This window comes from Diorhabda sublineata, chromosome 6 (genome assembly GCF_026230105.1).
Source record: "Diorhabda sublineata isolate icDioSubl1.1 chromosome 6, icDioSubl1.1, whole genome shotgun sequence".
Lineage (NCBI taxonomy): Eukaryota > Metazoa > Arthropoda > Insecta > Coleoptera > Chrysomelidae > Diorhabda > Diorhabda sublineata.
Genome location: NC_079479.1, coordinates 24,496,188 through 24,517,367, shown reverse-complemented (window position 1 = coordinate 24,517,367; position 21,180 = coordinate 24,496,188). Strand labels below are relative to the sequence as shown.

At 30.2% G+C, this 21,180-nt stretch overlaps 2 protein-coding genes across 2 annotated transcripts in view; one reads left to right on the top strand and one right to left on the bottom strand.

The window, feature by feature from the left end:
* The window catches only part of LOC130445225 (G protein-coupled receptor kinase 2), a 37,571-nt gene extending 27,361 nt beyond the window's left edge, over positions 1-10,210 (top strand). Inside the window, exons 5-9 of the mRNA XM_056780776.1 lie at positions 1,620-1,925; positions 3,339-3,480; positions 4,495-4,850; positions 5,943-6,206; positions 6,817-10,210. Coding sequence (XP_056636754.1) covers positions 1,620-1,925; positions 3,339-3,480; positions 4,495-4,850; positions 5,943-6,206; positions 6,817-6,888 — 1,140 coding nt within the window. The 3' untranslated portion in view covers positions 6,889-10,210. The remainder of the gene's footprint in view (positions 1-1,619; positions 1,926-3,338; positions 3,481-4,494; positions 4,851-5,942; positions 6,207-6,816) is intronic.
* Positions 10,211-11,334: 1,124 nt separating this feature from the next.
* Positions 11,335-20,997, bottom strand: LOC130445226 (lysyl oxidase homolog 3-like). The gene is made up of 7 exons (XM_056780777.1): positions 20,390-20,997; positions 16,527-16,676; positions 16,175-16,346; positions 15,934-16,091; positions 13,116-13,295; positions 12,452-12,704; positions 11,335-11,862 (listed from the first exon to the last, which is right to left on the bottom strand). The coding sequence occupies exons 1-7, from the start codon at positions 20,568-20,570 to the stop codon at positions 11,487-11,489; spliced, it is 1,470 nt and encodes a 489-aa protein (XP_056636755.1). The 5' UTR covers positions 20,571-20,997; the 3' UTR covers positions 11,335-11,486.
* Positions 20,998-21,180: the final 183 nt, after the last annotated feature.

Below are 21,180 nucleotides of genomic sequence, written 5' to 3'. Positions count from 1 at the left end.
TGCTCTCTTGACAATTCTGATTGTATTCATTCGACATATGCCCCAACCATATAACTCTTTGAGCTCTAACTAGTTGCGTAAAGGTAGACTTGATGTACATTTCTTTTAACTCATCATTTGTTCCTCTTCTTCATGACTCATTGTTCATTTTCACGCCCCCAGTATGCTTCAGAATAATTTCTTCCTCTAGGTTACTAATCAGTAGATACTCATACGTCGGTATAATCTTATTTTCGCTGGGATTTCTTTTGCTTTCAGAATATTATTCAAAGACCCGATTGCTCCACCACCCTTGGCCAACCGATTTTCTTGTTCTTTCATCTTGTCAGCACTACTAGATATCGAAGGACTCAACTTTTCCAAAATGGTATTCCTCAATTCTCGTCTTGAAAGTTCTGTTCTCCACCTGATTTTTTCCTTTCCTGTTGCATTCCCATGTATTTAGTCTTTTAGGCATTCGCCCTGAGACCGATTCTTTTTGATACCTTCTCCAATCTACTTTTTCTAATTCCCACCTTGTGCCTGTATTTGGGATTACTTCTAATGCGAGTTTAAAAAGTAAAGTGGATAAAGGATCCCTCTACTTCGTTCTTCTTTTTCTTTGAAAACATTGGCCTGATGGCCTTCCTTTAGACAATACTTTAATCTCAGTTCTATTTATACTCAGTTTCACCATTTATGGAACATCATCTTCCTCATACAACTTTCTCCTCTCTGTTGTATCGTAATCTATGAACAGTAGATGTAGCTCTAAATTTTGGTCTTGACTATTGTTTTTAAGGTAAAAATCTGGTCCATCGCGCTTTGTTCCTTCCTAAAGCCGCCTTGATATTCACAACTTCTATTTATTCTAGCCAGGTTCGTTCCAGTAATGCTATATACCCCAGTATACGCATTTTTGAACAAATTTTCTTGTACTAAATATACATAAATATAACAAAAACATATTATCATATATATTCATTATGTTGCTTGTTTACGTAACTTCATTTTCATAATATTATTCAGCTCAAAGTAATTTGATAAACTTCATAACTTGTAATTTGTAATATAATGAAAATAACATCCTTCCAACGCTTTTCATGATTATTTATTTTCTATAGAAGACACAGTGGGTAGAAAAGACACTTTTTTGTAATAGAAAAATTACTCATTTCACTTTGATGGTATATTTTCCCCACTAGTCCACTGTCTGGATTTATTATTTATGTTTATTCTCCAACTTTTAACCATACATTCAAGATCCGAAAATTATATCCTTATTTTTTATTATATCAGGAATATTTAAATAGGATTTATATGTGTATAGTCCTGATATAGTATTCTTTTCCTCTGCACGGTACGATTTCTACCATAAATTAAGAATCCGAAAGTTGTATTCACATTTTTTTATTATATCAGGAATATTTAAACAGGATTTAAATTATATTTGTTGAGCATATGAATGAATTTTTTTCCAATTCTCAGATCTGTACATATCGTCATATTTAACACCACTGCACTAATGTTGTGGTGTTTTCTTCGTGGGAATATACGGAGTGTGTCAAAGAAATCAGATATTTGATTTTTGGATGCTTCTCCTCGTATACTAGAGGTTTTAAAATAACGTTTTATTGCAGGTCAGGGCAACGGGCAAAATGTACGCTTGTAAAAAATTGGAAAAGAAAAGGATAAAGAAACGAAAGGGGGAGGCGATGGTACTCATTGAAAAACAAATTTTACAAAAGATTAATTCTCGTTTCGTAGTTAGTTTGGCTTACGCTTATGAAACAAAAGATGCTTTATGTCTTGTTTTAACCATTATGAATGGGGGCGATTTGAAATTCCATATTTATAATATGGGAGGTGAACCCGGACTCGATTTAACTAGGTCCAGGTTTTATGCTGCCGAAGTCGTGTGCGGTTTAGATCATCTCCATCAGCAGGTATGTCTATATCTCAATTTTTTTTTATATAGTTTAATATTCTTTTTACAGTTATATACATATTTAATGGGATCTAGTGCAAAAAAATACACAAATGTCTCTAGAATATTAAAATCATTCTTCAAAATTGTTTTTTTATTTGCACTATAAAATTGAAATTTAATTTCTAAGAATAAATATCGAAAAAAAAAATTTTGAATATTCCAAATGGTTGATATCTTTTTTATTTTTGATCGCACAAAAAAATTTCATCTATTAAAATTGTAGGGAATTTCATGCTTTATAACACGCTAGATCTAAAAAAAATATTTCGGCCCTCAATTTAAAAAAAAAATTCATTAATGTAGTAAATAAAGTGAAAATTATAAAATAAAATTGATATTACACGGAAATGTAGAGGAAATGTTTATGAAAAAGTTGGTGTTCTCAAATTTTGAAATTTCAAAATGGCGGCCGCGTAAACTGAATTTCAATATTATTCCAATTTTCAAAATGTGTGGTTTTTGAAGACCTATACTTTTATGATTTGACCTGGAAGTGGAAATTGAATTTTAAACAATAAATACCAAATATATTTTGAATTTTCAAAATGTGTAGTTTTCGGAATGCCTAATTTTTAAAATTGGACTTGTAGGTTAAAATTGAAGTTTAAAATGAAAAAATATTTAATTTTTTTAAAACTGTGAAAAAGTGTTATTTCATGTTTTTTATACGTTTCCTATGTCAATAGTAGTAAATCACATTTTAAAATTGTTAATATCATAAAATGTACATATTTAAATACACTTCACGTGGCTACCATTTTGAATTACCAAAATTTAAAAACACCAACTTTTTTATAAACTTTTCTACTACATTTTCATATAATATAAATTTGATTTAATTATTTTTAGTATATTTACCACATAAATTTACATATTCTCAAAATTTTCATCAATTTTTGTAAAATTAAGAGTTTTTTTCTAAATCTATTTTTATCATGTTATAGAGCATAAAATTTCCTACAATTTTGATATCTATATTTTTCAATCAAAGTGAAAGGTTCAAATTTCGAATACCCAAAGTGAAGTTCATTAAAAAGTTCAAGAAAATTCTTGAGGATCGATATATTTCCTAACTAGACTACTAATAACCTGATTATATACAAAGTGTTCACTTTTATTTTCAAAATAAATTTTAAAAAAATGTTTTTTCATCTTTACATCGAAACAATAATTTTTTTCATTTTTCTACTTCTTAGATCCTTTATTCGTTTTAATGATTATTTATCTTAATTTTATTTGTTTGGCGTTTCGACCTACATCGATTTATATCGAAACGTTGAAAATATTTACCTGTCATTTTAAACTGATTTTAAATGAAATAGACCTAAACATAAATCATCATTAAAATATTATTATATTTTTATTGTAGGGCATTGTATATAGAGATTGTAAACCAGAAAATATACTCCTCGACGATGCTGGTCACGTGAGGATCTCAGATTTAGGCTTAGCAGTAGATATACCAGAAGGGGAATCCGTTAGAGGGAGAGTTGGAACCGTTGGCTACATGGGTAAATATATATATTTATAAATCGCCCTGAATAAACCACGTATCTAATTTTTTTTTATTATTTCAGAATTATAATGTATACAGTTTTTTCTTTTCTTGGTGACACTTTTCAAATTTTCTTTTGATATCTTCGTTTCCAACCCATCGGTTTCTGTTTATATGTGTATCCATAGCACGCGAATATAATTAGATATCAATGGCGTCGTGAAAATTTTTAATCCGTTACATATTTTTAGACTCTGAACAACTAAGCAAAATAAACTTATTATTTAATTCATATTTAAATTCATCCGTTCGAATAATTTCAAGTAGAATAATGCAGTAAAGACCATAAGAATTATTAAACAAAATTAAACAATCAAAATAACCCTCGTATATTATAACTAATGTTCTCATACGGATTATAAACTGATTTACTTTTGATTACCACTTGTATAACGACTTAATTATAATATTTTAATATAATTTAAATAGGAGAATATTTAACCATTTAAGTGTGATTGATTTAGCAATTATATGATTTCGGATTCCATAGACTTAATTTTGAGTATATTTTTCAAGTTTTCGAAAAATATCCTCCTATTTAGATGATATTAAAATATTACAATCAAAAGTAAATCAGTTTAAAATCCGTATCAGGGCAGTAGTTATCATATACGAGTGGTTAGAACATCGGTTATAGTGCGGAAAGAAGCATCTGATGATCCACATCAAAAGTCTCAAGAATGCTTTTGGACTATTGGAAAATCAATAAAGATCAAAAATTAATTATAAATACAGTGTTGATCCAGAAAATGGATCAACTAACTGTGTATCATGGCAGTTAACGTGTTTTGAATGCTATTTTTTTCTAATGTTCAAGTTGAATTTCTCTTTTATTGGTTGCAATTTAATGTTTTTTCAGTTATAGTCCTCTAAAAAAAACCTCACCAAAATGGTGATCATATAATTTATATGATAAATTTTTTTTATTATTAATAAATCATTTCAAATTAATTAATAATCGTTTATTTAGCACCAGAAGTTATAGATAACGAAAGGTACACCTACAGCCCTGACTGGTTCAGTTTCGGATGCCTCCTCTACGAGATGATCGAGGGTCAGGCGCCATTTAGGGCTCGAAAAGAAAAAGTAAAACGAGAAGAGGTCGATAGACGAGTGAAAAACGATCAAGAAAAATACTCGAATAAATTCAGCGAAGATGCCAAATCACTGTGCCAACAACTATTAGCAAAGAATCCACAGCAGAGACTAGGAGGTAAAGCCGGAAGGAGCGGTGCTTGTTCGGTTAAACAACATCAGTTTTTCAATTCGCACATCAATTGGAGACGATTGGAGGCCGGCATGATCGATCCGCCATTTGTTCCAGACGTAAGTTCAATACTTAAAACTGTTCTAATTTCTTTACGAGGGATGGTTTTTATAACATTAACTAACTTTCCTATACCCCCTGTATACTCACTTGAAGCTCTTCGTTGGTACTGTACCAAGCCGTTCATTTTTTTAGTAAATTATAATCACTAGGGTCTAGATCAAGATTGTAAGGTGGATGGTATTCCCAGTAGCCCTTTTGTCACTTTGCCACTATAAACTTTAATTTTAGACACAAACAGTCCTTGTACAAAGTAACTAAACTAATTTTTTTTTTCTGTTAAAATTTGATTCTGTAAATTTTTGATGTACCGATGAGTTGCTACCGAACAAGTCGTACATTGAAGGAAATTATAGTCACTAGGTCCTAGGTCAAGACTGTAAGGTGGATGGTATTCCCAATAGTTCCTTTGTCACTTTACTACTATTTAATTTATTTTTAAACGCAAACAGTATTCGTACAAAGTAACTAAACTAATTTTTTTACTTTAAAACTGTAGTTCTGTAAGATTTTGATGTACTGATAAGTTGCAACTAGTGTTAAAGATGTGCTTCCAAAAGTTATCACAAAAATTGTGTATTTTTTTTTATCTCAACTATTCTGAAATTATACAAACTGTTGTCTTATTTCAGAAGTTACTGAAAACTGGTATTGAGGTAACTGAATTGTTTAATTATAATTTCCTATGACAATAACTATGAAAGAAAGAAAGAGGAACCAAGAAAAGTGGATATCTAGTACCAACAAAAGTTGAAATACCGAAAGAAAATGTTGGTTTAGATGTAGAAGAAGACAGGAAGACCCAGATCTAGTGTCTCAGAAAAGTATATGAGGATTTAAATATAAAAGGAAGCAGTAAAGGGAAAGAAAAAACTAAAGACAAGATTTTTCACAAACATGGTTTCCATAATAATTTTAGTAACATTCCAGTAATTGGGCACCAAGAAGTTCTAAATATAACCCACTGGGTTTTTCTATTTACGGTCATAAAATTACTTCTTGTAGATTTAAATTTAATGCCCATTTTCGGCCATTTTTTCATCCAAATAACGAATAATTGTATTTTATTCAAAGTTAAAATTTTCTTTCAGCCTCATGCGGTGTACGCCAAAGATGTTTTAGACATTGAACAGTTTTCTACAGTGAAAGGTGTGAATATAGACGAAAGTGACGCTAGTTTTTACAGTAAATTCAATACGGGTTGTGTTTCGATACCGTGGCAAACCGAAATGATCGAAACCGATTGTTTCAGACAGTTGAATATATTCGGACCCAACAGTTCGAGAACGCCTGATCTAGTTCTACAACCAGTGGCTGTTTCGGAAAATGAGGGCTGTTTCCCTTTTAGGCGGAAGGTATAAAACTTTTTTATTTATCAATATAGAACAAATTTAGGTCTTTTTGGATCCAGAATAACAGAAATCTGATGATACTTGATGTGAATTAGATTCTTATTCATTACAAACTTTTTATTATTCTTTAGTTTTTTCTTCTTATATTATTTCTTGTACATGTGTTTATACTGTAAATGTTATGTTACTAAACACACTGTATAATATCAGTACACTATAGTCCTTTGAGCCTAATAGACTTATGGCAGTCTCGAAGGACTATAAAGTGTAACTATGAGTGTTGATGTTCCAGAAAATTCCGTAGAATCTGATTTTTGTTTATAATTTTGTGTTGTTTTGAGCTTTGTCATAACACTTTTCTCAATGAAGGGGCAGTGAAAGGCAGTGAAGGACCATAAAGTGTGACTGTGGTTAATGTTGCAGAAATTCCTTTGGATCTGGTTTTTGTTCATGATTTTTACATTTAGATTTTTTTGTAACACTTTACTCAATATAGCGACTTGTGGCAGGAACAAAGGACCATAAAGTGTGACTATGATTGTTAGTGTTCCAGAAATTCATTAGTATGTGGTTTGGTAGTAAAGTTTTTGAATTTTACAATTTTCTGTTTCAGAAAAAACAGCTACCTAGAACTCAACCGATACCCATCAACCCTACATTGTTACCTCAAACTGGTGAGAGATGATAGCCAGAATGAGTGAAATCTCACAAACCATCTATATCTCTCTTTTTTGGACTTCGGAGCCCTATTTAACGGTTGATGTTCGACTGCAAGGAAGTTTGAAAAAAACGTATAGTTGAGACGACTATTGAAGAAAATTACTGTTAAATTTATTAAATTTTTATAAAAATACCTTTAGTCTAAGGTCATTTGAACAAAATTGTTTGTTAATGAATTTAGATCGAAGAGTAAAATTTTATTTTCATCTTCAAGATGTGAGAAAGGGTCAGTACAATTTTGCTACTCCAAACTACCTAGGATACTAGTCGTGGAGATGGTGTGAACCATCATCCATTCATCAATAGTGATTAACTAATATATTGAGTATTTTTTACTATCTGAAAAAAATTAATTCAATACCAAAAATTTCAGTATTGAACTTGAATTTTTGAATTTATAGTTAACTAAATATATCTTTGTTTTACTCCCTGAACACAACCACTTTACCAATTCTTATAATTTGGTCCTTTGAGCCGGGTATGAACCACCGACTCATACAATTGTCGAAGGACTAGACTGGTAATAGTGAGTGCTAGTGTGGATGTAGTTAATTATCACTATAAAATTCAAAACCCGCCATAATTTATGATAATACATCACTCTTATGTCCTATTTCTTATTATTTTATCTTCTTATTTCTTTTGGACTTCGAATTGAGACTCTTTGTATCCTCTTTCAACCCATTGTTGAATCTCTAGTTGTTTTCTTTTTCTTTAGAGTTTTTCCTTTATTTCGTCCAATTTCTTCCATTCTGGTCAATCCATTATCTTCCTGTTGTTTCTCTTTGCTTTTTTATTGTTGTTACCCATTTCCCAACATTTACCGTGATGGAAAAGTTGATAAAGAACGTGGGATAGAGAATTTTAATTATAAAATCCAAAGCATACCATAAATTATGGTACTACATCACTATTATGTTCTATTTCTTCTTGTTTTATCTTCTTATACCTTTGAGCTTCGAATTTAGACCCTTTGTGTCCTTTTTCAACTCATTTTCTCCATAATTTTCTATCTCTAGTAAATACTTTAAGTCCAATATTCTCTATTCTAGTCAATCAAAACTACACTGATTACAAAAAATTCAATTTCGAAACTGAATTTGTAAAATTCCTGGATTTAATTTCTACTTGAAAGTACTATAATTATAGAAAAATCCTATTTATCTCCATGGCTTGCAATTAGAGCAAAATTATTTTGAAATTATGTGACCCATTTTTGTTAATTATTAGTATCTGATTGTAAAAATGCATTTTATAAAAGCAGAAATTTTGGAGAATGCGTACAATTTTTACTTTTGACAATGCACAATTTTCAAAATGCACAAAAAATATTGTTTTTTATTATAACCTATTTCTCAAAAAAAATTGGACAAATTTCAATTTTACCAGAAGTTTTAAGTTTATAATAAGTTGAAAAAATCTATTTTTCATTTACAATTACCTTTTTGATTATTTTTGTATCTTTTTTTGTTAAAAAAATTTTCTACATCACCAGGTACATTACGTCCTATTTATCCCCTTTGAAAATTTTTCTACCTAAAAACAAGATTTTTCCTCATCTTCTTTAACTATACTTTCAATTATTTCTTGAACCTTTTCTATTTTTACTTTATTTTTGTCGTTTTTTTTTTCAATTCCCACTAATCCTTGTTGATTAATTAAGTCTCCCTAGTTATTATTGAAAGACATTTTCAATAATATTAAGAAGGAAAATTTTCATTACAGCATTGCCACATAGTGGGAATTGTATCAAAAAAAGGAGTGTTTTACTGTTGGAAAAGCTTTTATGTAAAGAGAACACAAGGAAAAAGTAATAGAAAGGAAATATGATGCCAAATCTAAATAACAAGAATCAATAATAATTGATAAATGAAATAGAAAAATTTATTATCTGGGATAAAATGGAGTCAAATAAAAAAATTTCAAAAAAAAATTGAAAATATAGAATGGACGCTAATGGAAATAGAAAACTAAAGTAAAAATTGTATCTGATGGAAAATCAATTAATTTTCGATCTAGTAAAGAAGAGTTTTTTCTTCGTTACAATCAGTCCAATGGTTTTTAGTCTTTTCTATGCAATTTTTATGAAACGATTTTTATAAATTTCCATTTATTTGGTATTTTTTCCAATGGGTACTTTTATTGAATTTTGAACCGATGTATTTTTTGCCGAAATAAGTCGTGTGTATAAAAAATACGGAAATCATAAACTTTCCATGCGATTTTTACGTTTTTTATCCCAGTCTAGTCCACTCAGGTGATTGATGTTTTGATTCAGGTGTGTAGTGGTGACATATCAACGCAAAAATTCGCAAACACCGTCATTTTTTGGTACTCAAATGCTGATGTGAATTGTTGTCAAATAATTCCAAATGATACTTATTCCTCATTTTCATTTTCAGGTCTTTTTTTATATCTTTTAGTCGTTCTGATCGTTGAAACTTCATCGATGCTTGTACTTTGAACTCCATACCAGTTAATGGGGGTTGATTTTTTTGAAGAAAAGTCACCATAATACTTTTCTATCTATACTTTTGGCTCAACAATTGGAAAACAATGATTAATTCATAGTTGATTTATTTTTTTTGTTTTACAAAATACTTTATAGGAAAGACATAAAAATATGTTTAATAGGGACATAGAGGTTGAATAATTTAATAGATAAAATTAATATTATATTTTTGGAAATGTCCCAAAGAAAATATTTGATTTAACAAAAAAAGAATACAAAAATAAATAGCATTGAATATGAATTATTGGAAAACGTTTACATCACATAATCAAATAATAATTGAAAAAATATAAGTATTTCTTCACTCATGACATTAAATATGTACGGGGGGAGTATACAATTTAAGGTACCTTGCAGGTTTGTGTATTTCGATGAAACTTTGAAGAATAAACGGAATGTAATTTTTGTAACACTTGGCTCATTTTGTATCGACTGTAAGTGCATAATTATCATCAAAATTCGTGGCATTAACATTTGATTTTAGCTCAAATTTTAGTATATTGACGAAATTGTCATCAACGTATTTTTTATTATTTGTTTTTAATGCTGGTTAAGTACAAAATATCAAAATCTTGTCTTTATTTTTACATATACGTTTCTATGTATTTAAATTTATTGCTCAAATTTTCTTTTTATATATAAGACCTAATTGATTTTGTTTAAAGTAAAATTCTTGTTACGAATGTCGATATTTCATTCCACAATCACAATTTTGTGTAAAAAAAGTGTCTAGAATTGATGTCATTGAAAAAAGATCATTATATTGTTTAATTTAGTCAAGTGTTTTCTTTTTCAAGTGTAAATACCAAACTTCGATTCCTATCTTGATCCCTAAGTAGTATTTTAGACAAATTGTTATTGGATTATCAAGAAAACACCCTGTAAATCACCCGAATATAATCAAAATCAAGATTTCTCACGTTATAATTGAAATTTCAAGGTTTTTTTTTCACTCCTTAGAACAGTTTCAAAATATTTAGTGTCTGCTTAGACATATAAACAAAGGACAAGTTAAAGGATAAGAATAATAACTTGACCAACTGTTATGTTGAAGAAAAAAAAAATGATTTTAGTGGGAAGTATAATTAAAAATAACTTTTTTAGCTTGGTGGAGAAATAAAAGCATCAACCCTCGTATTAAAGTCCAAAATCAATGGATCCTATCAACCATCGTCCTGCTAACTGAGAAATCGAATTGCAATATTTCGTATTACCACTACACCAACACTTACAATTAATTTTTTCACATTATGATGAAATAAAACTATAAAAGTTCAAAATCTCATGAACTCATGGTTCAATAGAACCATTGAAAAATGTCAACTGGAGCTAGTACTGCTTTATTATCTGTTCCAGTACCAGAAATTCTAACTTAATTGAAGAACCAATCGATTAAAATGAAGTGAAAAACATAATAAAATTCACTCTATTTTGTGAAATAAAATAGAAAGAATGGAAATCCCATATTTTTATGGTCACATCCAACCAATAGAACCATTGGATAATTTCCAATGGGCCCAGTGCTGCACCTATTATTTTATTAATGGCGTTTCTTTTAGAAATTCGTTAATAAATAAGAATTTGAAATAGTTATTTATGTGCATGAGGTGATACTTTTGTAAATGAGTTGCAAAAATGAAAGATTTTTATGACTTTTTGTATTTTAACGAGTCTAATTGTTTTTAAACCTTTTATTTTGGTCCATTCTCTATATATTTGATCAAATGAATTCATTTTAGGAGAAAATTTGTACAATTTTATAGAAAAGAAATCGTTTTTCAATCTCTATTAATTAAAAAAATTAGGGATGTATGTTATACTGGTTACAGCTTCCTTTATTTCTCATTTTTTTACACGTTGTCGTCGATAATCCATATTTAATAGAGCATAATAAAATGATAGGTAGTTTTAGATTTTATTAAATATTAAAAAAACATTCTAAAACTAAAAGTAATGAAAAATACAGTACCCTGAGGATGAAAACACAGAATTCCTCCCAGGAATGAAACGTTGAAAATCCATAATTTTACAAAAAAACTAATCCCATCAACCTAAGGCCTTTGTACACTACAATTAGTAACCGTACCGTAATATTCCGTATAATGAAAATCACAAACCGCAGCATTATTTTCAAAAGTCATCTCCGCCACCTTAAATTCCGGGTTAACTGCCACTTTCATGGTATACACCCCCGGTTTCAGATCAGTAATATCTACCCATTGACAGTCCACTGTATATTTATAAATATCTGAACAGTTTACTGATATTCCTTGATCCCCATAATTAGCACAAGCATATTTCGGAGCCACTCCAGGGAGACACTGATTATCTTCCAGACAGAAAGAAGCTTTGTGACCTTCTGCTACTCGTTGCCCTTTTCCATCGTATATATCAAATGTTGCAAAAACTTCCATACTGTGATAGTGCCTAACGACAAAAAATAAAAAAAATTAAAATGTCTTGTATCATAACTTTTTTTTATTTCCACATGTTTCACTCAAAATTAATGTCACAGATGTCTTCTCAGTTGTTTTTGTACATTCGATAGTTGTATATTATTATAACATCCACGTTCTTTTCAAAATACATTATAAATGACTTATTTTACCTATGTTAGAATCTTTTTCAATAATTACTCTTTACAGTTACCTTCTATAATCATATCCAGGACAAAAAAGGACATTGAGTGACAGATAAACGATGATTCAATTGTTTAAATGTCTTGTAGCACAAAATTTTTGTATTTCAACATTTTTCACAATGTCACCGATCTCTTCTCAGTTGTTTTTGTACATTCGTTAGTTATATATTTATCTAACATCCACTTTTTTTAAAAATACTTTATAAATGATTTATTTTAACTATGTTTGTATCTTTTTTTATAACTCTTTACGACAACCTTCTTTAATCATATCCAGGACAAAAAAAGGGCAGTGAGTGACAGATAAACGATGGATTTAAAAGTTTAAAGCAACTCCAGTTTCTTTTTAGCAATCGAATAAAACAATATACTCACATATGACACATATGCCATTCCCATAAATGTTTAGGAATGGCCGGCCTGAAATCGGCATTACCAGCGTTAAATATTTTAGCAGTGAATTTCAATAACCTCCTCGAATCCAAATGCCAAGCTGGGTTTTCCTTTTGAATTTCGTAAGCAGTTGTAGCGACACAATTTTCTTCCATGGCGCATTGGAGATAAAACATTTGCCTGTCTTCTAAATGGGCAGATCTCATGAGCTCATAGTGGTCGATAGATAAATCCGCTGAAATAAGGGATATTTTATATTGTAACGAAGTTAGTTAGATCTTCTTTCACCAATAATTGATTTTTACTTTTATGTTTACGCAGTTTGCGAACGTTCTAGGGTATTCTAGGTTGTTCAGAATGTATTTGGAAACAAAAATATTCAAAAACGAATTGGTTGGTTATAAACGCAATCCCAGAGGAAAGTTGGGGAATAGAATTTACTAAAAAAAGTCAAAAAAGCAGCAAGGGTTAGAGTAAAAATCGACCACGCAAGAGGTTTAGTGACAACCTAGAGGAAGAAAAAACAGGTTACAGACCTAATATGGAAAACAAAAGGGATCAGAATTTCGCGTAGCACTAAATTTCTGTAATTTTTAATTTCTACAGTATGTTAATAATATACAAAGTGTACGGAAATATTTCTTACCTAATGTTTGGGTACAAGAAACAGCTGCGACATCAGTACTTTCACATTGTCCAATGGAATGCTCGTCATACATACATTCTTTCAAGGATTTTTCATTTCCTATACATTTTATATTAGCTAAACTTTTTTTGGTTAGATTTCCTCCAAAGTAATTGGTTTGCATAGCGTCACTTGCAAAACCTAGAAATTAAAAACAAAACTATCGTAGTCCCCTTGTTTTTTTTGTACGAGATTTCGATTTTTTTATCAAACTCTTTATGGGTTTGTGAAAAAAATAAGGGAAATATGAAACTTTCGTTTGATTTTATTAGTTTAAATATTATCGTAAAAGCATTTCTTGTTATATAATCGTTTATAATTTTATTGAAAATCCTTTAAACGTTGATATAATTATTTTTTCTTAATCTACAAAATAAAAGAAGAAAATTTGAAAAAAATCGTACGAAAAGGTTCATCTATTTATTTTTTGTAGAATAAAGTTTTTGAAAATTCATTTTTTTTAATAATTTTATATAATAACATTTATAAATATAATTAGATCATACTAAAAGCAAACCTAATCTGAAAATTTACAAATATTAGAAAAAATTAGTTTTGAAAGAGGGTAAAAAAATGAAAATTCAACATTTTTGTACATTTTTTCAATATATTCTTTCTTTTTGTAAAGATTAAGATGAAATATTGAAAAAATCTAATTTGATAACGAATAAGTGAGTTTCCATAAACATTTAAGGCACTAAAACTAATATAAACTTAAGAATGTTTTTTTTATTCTACTTTGATTAAAATGTAGAGAATTTAAAAAAATGAAAATTTTTGTATAATTTTTTCAATATCTTCATTTTTTTGTATACATCAAGAAAAAAATATATAAAAACTATTTGATCACTTATAAAAAAGTTATTAACATTTCCAAAAACTCAAAAATGTTTTTTTTTAATTGTATTTTGATAAAAAAATAGAAACTTGACAAATATTCAACATTTTTGTTTAATTTGTTCATTTTTTTGTGATAAAGAAATATTAAAACTTCATTCAATTAAATATAAAAAAGTTATCAACAATTTTATGTGATTTAGTGATTTTACATGAATATTTTAATCCCTAAAACTAACATAAGTATCCATTTTTTATCCCCGTAATTTTTTCTCTGAATACACTATAAAAACAAAAATTTTAAACAACAAAATTCATTAAATCGAATGAACTTTCAGTTTTCTGGAGTGAAAACAACAAGGAGACTGTGATACTATAAAATTGCCAATATACCACATAATAAATGTTAATTAAATAAATAAAATAGCAAATAAACATAAGAATATTTCATGAATCAGCGCTAAAATCAAAGAAAAATCGTCCTGAAAGTGACTGATTGAAGACAGTTATACAAAAGATAAAAAATTACTCATAGTTTTCTAGAAAATCCATAAGAAAAACTGTATTACAACGATCCAACTTCATCAAATGTTTTCATCCTTATAAAGCTCAGCTGTTGTTTATTATTCACTATAAACATATTAATGTGACCACCCTTCAATGTATTTGACATGATTCATAATGCTTTCAAGAGGAATTGAACTCCCAGTGTCATTTGTTATCAAAAAACTCCAAAAGTATCACTTTTACTCTGTCTAACAACACTTTATTGTTATCCCTGTACAAATAAATGTGTTTTATTGCTAAAAATCGATCATAATTCATAATTAGTCAATAATTCAACACCATAATCCATCGAAACCTTTCGAAGGTCTTTGCTTTTCTTTCTGGAATCTTCTTGAAATTGGATCAGTTCTTGTTGCTATTCTCTATTTGTGTTCACATTTTCCTTTTTCTTTTATGAAACAATGGACCTGAAGGTTGAAATTTTCCCAAAGCTCTTAAAACAATTGATGCTAACCATTTTGCTATCTTTTCTGAGTTCTTGGCATCTAATCAATTTCCAAAAGCCTTTTCACTACAGTTGAAGTACACCATAACCCTTCAAAATCCGTCAAAGGTCTTTGCTTGGTATTTTTTTATTTAGTTTCTCATTTCTTCTTAAAATTCCATCCGTTCTTGTAGCTATTCTCTATTTGTGATTAAATTTTTCTTTTGTTTTAGGAAACAATTATCCTGTAGGTTGAAATTTTCCCAAAACTTTCGAATCAATTGAAGCTAACCATTTGGCATTATTTTCTGAGTTATTGGCTTATAATCAACTTCTAGAAGCCATTTCACTACAATTGAAGAACACCATAGTCCTCCAAAATCCATCGAAGGTCTTTGCTTGTGTTTATTTAAAGTAATTTCCCATTTCTTCCAAAATTTTCCCAAAATTTTCGAAACAATTGATGCTAACAATTTTGCCATAATTTCCTGAGTTCTTGTCTTCTAATCAACTTCCAAAAGCCTTTTTCACAAGTTGAAGTACACCATAATCATTCGAAGGTCTTTGATTAAATTTCTTTGATATAGTTTCCCATATCTTCTTCAAATTCCATAATTTCTTGTTGCTCTTTTTTGTTTGTGTCAACAATTTCCTTTCCTTTTTGGAAAAAATGGCCCTAAAGCTTGAAAAATGTCCTTAAAACTTTTGAAATACTTGATTTTCCCACACAAATTTCCTTAGCTATATATTAATAAGTTATTATTCAGTACTCAACTTACACAGATTAAAAAACTGTAATTCAACATTTTTTCTGAAAATCTAACAAAAATCAAAATATTAAAGTTATTTTATGGATACAATGTTTAATAATAACAAATAATATAATCAGAAGAAAGATCAATGAAGAGATAACAAAAAAAGTTAAAATACAGTACCAAATAACAAACTCACCCATATCCAAAGTCTTGCAAACGACTAAAGATTCAAGTAAAGACCAACCGTCTCCACAAACTACCTCCCATTCATCTTGAATTTTAATTTCCACCCTTCCTTCAGTTTTCACTCTACCATTGGTCAATCTCACTTCCAAATTTTTCGGTAATCGGATCCTACAAAGTTCCAAACTCAACAAACCAAAACAAAATATCCGGAATCACACAGTATTTAAAAAATAAGTAAACTGAATATTTACATGTTGCTCATATGTCTTGGAGCTTGTTTCTTCAATATGTCTTCGGGTTTCTCACATATAACACCAGCGGCTTCAGTAGGGGTACAATCGTGCTGTCCCCATCCATCAAATCGACAATTGGTTATTTCAGTATCCGTGTTATCACAATATACATTGTCCATCCAGAATTTTCCTTCAATTAACAGCAAAACGAAGTTGTATTTATTATTTATATAAGTACCGTTTCCATATATTTTCAAATAATTTGAATGCGACACACTATATATAATGTATTATTAATAATATATAATTCGTTATTAAGTTTTTTTAATCAATTTAAAAAGTCGAAGCTTGATGAAATTTTTTTACTTACTTTTAGCTGGACCAAAATAAGAATTTGCTGTCGGTACAGCATTTTCTCCGGAATATCCAAGCTGTTTACAAATAATTTTCGCTTCGGTTACGTCCCATTCATCGTCACATATCGCGCCCCACGTACCGTCATGAAGAATTTCCACGTTTCCTATACAATTATATTATTTAAATATTTATTTATACAGTATGGGTCTGTAATTTGAAATATCTACACATCCATTAAGTGCCTTTCAATAGAATAAACCACTTCGAACTTAAAACTTAATTTTTTACAGAATGATAATTATAATAATAGCACGATCTAGATAATCTAGAACGAAAATAGCCTCCCATTCGGATCTTAGGTTCGAGGCTGATCTGGAGGGTATATCAGGCAAAAATATCTTTTCTGCAATATATCAGATCTTAACACGAATATAAATGCTGTACATCTACAGTTGAAGAAACCTCGTATTCCGGCTCTAGCAAAAACAAAATGGAACTACTCTAAAACCTCAAAGGTTCACTTTGTATATTCTGGATACAACGTAAACACGCAATTCAGGACTCGACGTCTTCATTCAAAATTTTGAGACTTCAGAATTTGAATAAAACAAAAAATTCTTTTGCTTGCTATACAAACCTTTCAGCGATACCCGTTGGAGATTGTTTTGAGGTGTCATTTTGGCTTTACAGCCACTCTGCACTTAAACCCGGAAAGATATTTTGTACAAGACTCTACATCTTATTGTACTGCTTCCAAACTACATAGACTCATCCCGAAGGAGGCTATTTTTTTTGGGGCTCTTGTGTCCCACCTTCCTAGGTGTTAGTATTTAAGCCTTTAGCGAAATGGGTAGGGGATTCGCACATTTCCCATGACTTGCTAATAGAATCTGCAGTAATCATCCAAGATCTCCAGAGGTTCCTCGATCTTTTTACCAGGTATGGTTATCAATATTTTGGATTCTCTTAGGTCTGGAGTATTTTCACCAGTAAAACTCCAACTGATTCTGACCTTTCAGATGAACAGCCACCAATTTAATGTCGTTTCTGAACATTTCCAGAATTTCTTTGAACTTCTAGCTGATGTGGTTATGAATTTTTTGGATTCTCTTTGGCTTGGAGTGTTTTCCAGTAAGGCTTCATATGAACCTGACTCTAGGAGTTCCTTGAATTTCTAGCTGATGTTGTTCTGAATCTTTTGGATTCCCTTATGCCTGAAGTGTTTCTCCATCTAGTTCTTTAGCAATTCTTTCCTTCGTTATTGATGTTACTTCTAATGAGACCACAATAGGATTCTAGTCTAAAATATGAAGTCGTTACCCCTTTTTGGCAAGGCTGTCTGCTTCCTAATTGTCAGGTACGCTCTATAGTTTGTTTTTTCTCTCACGATAGCTTAGAAGTGCACTCAATAACCTTGAGAAACTTTGAGGTCGCTTGGTTATAGGAGAGAATGTAAATGTGCTATCTAATGAGCACATATGTTTATTGTTATCAACTCTGCTTGAAAAATAGTAATTTTTTTAGTGGTATGATCCCAATTTAGCTCCCCGTGCTAACTTAGAGACATCTGCATACTAGATAGATGTATTTCGAGCCTTGGTAGATTTTTATTGACCCATAATTTCTGGTTTGAATCTTTTGGATACTCTTAGAACTTGAGTATTTTCCAGTAAGACTCCAATCGATTCTTATGCCATAGTAGGGTCTGTTTTTCTACCCAAATACTCCTGATCACGTTTGTTTATTAGCTATATCCTTTACAGGCAGTTATTTTCAAATCTTGCCCTTAAAATCGATTACCTGCAATGAAACCATCCACACGCAGAAAGTTTCATAATATAAATGTTCATCATGTCGGTTGGTTGAAATTTTTCAACAGAACTGACGATGGAGGGCGGGGAATTGAACATTTTGCCTATAGTCATGAACTGCTCCAACTTAACAAAGATCCACCAGAATCCCCGATCGAGATAATTACTTTGCTAGCCTCTTAGACCTGTTTCTAACAACAGACTCTGATTTGCATCACTCGGAACATCAGATTACAAACTAATTACATCAACGTGTGAAACTGGGTCCACCTAGACCACGTAAAGTTTTTCATAGATCAACCAAATCGAAACATCTAAAGCACTTCTTTTTATGTTTGCTTCAATTCCAATGACCTTTCCGAAGTAATCTTGGCAGGTATGGAATCCTATATTCCTTACTCCTTCATGGGCTTCGCAGACAACAATCCATAACTTGATAGAAACTGCACTAAAACAGTCAATTACGAAAATACTACTTATCCCAAATGGCGCTCCTAGTACCGAAAATCGTACAAACTTTCTTGTCTCGAAAAATACCTGCAAGATGCTAGCAAAGAACGATATAATGAGAGTGTTAAAAACAAACTTCTCAATTGCCTTAACGGATAAAGGTATTTTTGATCTGTAACAAAAGCGGTCAGCAGAAGCTTTTGTAAGTCGAAAATTTCACCATGGCCTAGAGAAAATTTAACCGCAAATGAAAAAGAGGACTGGTCGCATATTTGCTTCAAATTAAACTCTTGATTCGCTGGGAAAACTGCCACCTAGATTTGGTTTATCGATGCCTTCTAGGCTTGGACATCAATAAAGCCACTGGCCCCCACCAATCATATCAATGAAATGTGCAGCTGAAGTACGCTAGACAGACTCTTCTCCCAATCATATAAGAGATCTGCTCCTTGTAGATTAGAAACTTGCTCAGGTTCAATCCATATCAAAATAAAATAATAAAAAGACAGTTCCTAACAACTACTGACCGATTTCTTCAGTCGCAGCCATTGTCATGGAGTCTGTAGTGAGGTAGAATCAATCTGATTGAGTGTAATGCAGCAAAGAGCTAGGCTGCTATTTTTACAAAGAAGGCACGCACTGCAGCTCTGGATTTGGTCCTATCAGGACAGAAAATATTACCATTACCGCAAATTCGCTTGTTATATGCTGAGGTTGAGAGCAATATGTCCCGGCATATTCTTGTGACCGAATTGAAAATGACACATAATTTACTATAGTCAATTTATTTGGTGTTTTTCCTTTTTGTTTAATTTTTTTTTTTTTTGGTTGCTTTACCAATAAAATACAGCCTTAATTTTCTCGATATAATGTAAATTTATTATTATAATGACCACAACTAGTTTTTTAATGAATGTAAAATGGTAGTTTTGAAACAGTTTAAAAGTATCTTGAAGAACATTTCTAAGTTTCTTTAACCTTTTTCTTGTAGACCTTTTTATATAGTTCTCTTGATAAATGATGATTTTAGGTTTCTTTTAATAGAAAATTAGTGGTGAAAATGAACTTTTCGACTTATTTTGGTATTCACCAAAATATATTTTGACCAATAGCCCAGAAATATAGTTTCTGAATTCAATACATCTTGAAATCCAAATCACTGTATTTCCAAAAACTGATTTTTCATCACAGTTATTCATTTAAAATGATTTTTAAGTTGTAAAATGATGGTTTCCAAACATTTAAAAGTATATTGAAGAACATTTCTAACTTTCTTTAACCTTTTTCTTCTAGCAAACCTTTTTACATAGTTCTCTTGATAAATGATGATGTTAGGTCTCTTTTATCAGGAAAGTAGTTGTGAAAATTAACTATTCGACTTATTTCGGTCTTTTTCCAAATATATTTAGGTCGAAAAGTCAATTTTCACCACTAATTTTCTAATAAAAGAGACCTAAAATGAAAACAATTTACCAAAATGAAAAATTTATATACATGTTTGTAACTTTTTTGGAACATGCAACTATTTTATTATATTACGTTTTAATCACACAGAATACATTATTTGTGATGATTTTTGTATTTACATTAAAATACGATGTACTTGGTACCATACCTTCAAATTCCCCGGCACCTCCTACTAATTTAATAGCACCATCGACTTTTTTAAGCCTCTTGAGATGTTTTTTGATTAATTGTGCCCGTTGGAGTTTTATCTCTGGCGGTGTATCACACAAAACAATTATTTCAACAATGCTTATTATCAAAAAACAAATTACCAATTTTTGTAACCACATACTGGTAATTGGAATGCTGTTTAATAAAAATTAAATTATCTATTGCATACAGTTTGTAGATAAATCGTGAACTAGTTCACTAAAACATGTGTGAAACTAATTTTTTGTTTCTTAAATCATTATAAGATCATCTTGATGACCTTTAATACTAATTATTTATAGGGGTTTGGTAAGTAATTAGGAACTTATGTAATGAAATTCGATGTTATTATCTGTTAAATGAATAATATTATGTCATCGTTTGTTCTCTATTTAAATATATCAAGGTCCTCGTGGAATATTTATTGATATTATGAAGTGAATATTAATTATTTCGAGTGCACTATATCGATATTTGTAAACTAGAAAAATTCATTCTTCTATCTCTACAAAACATATTTCAAAACACTAGAGATCCATAAAAATGTGTTGTCTATTGAAAATTAGGTTTTGTTCCTCGATCCAGTCCCAAATCAACAAAAACTATAACCAAAAAAAAAACAATTACTTTTCTGTCTATAGGCCATGACGAATAGTGAATTACATCTTTCAAAAACGATTTTTTTTGTCGTGACTCGCATTTACTACGACCGGTTTCGATTAAGTTAGATCTCTTCAGAGCGAGAAAATT

What these genes read in the sequence shown, in the direction of transcription:
- LOC130445226 (XM_056780777.1), bottom strand. Translation starts at nt 20,570, where the DNA reads ATGTGGTTACAAAAATTGGTAATTTGTTTTTTGATAATAAGCATTGTT. An exon ending in TTGCAAGACTTTGGATATGG is followed by an intron (nt 13,296 to 15,933) that starts GTGAGTTTGTTA and finishes TTTAATTTCTAG; the next exon opens with GTTTTGCAAGTGACGCTATG. An exon ending in GAATGGCATATGTGTCATAT is followed by an intron (nt 11,863 to 12,451) that starts GTGAGTATATTG and finishes TTTTGTCGTTAG; the next exon opens with GCACTATCACAGTATGGAAG.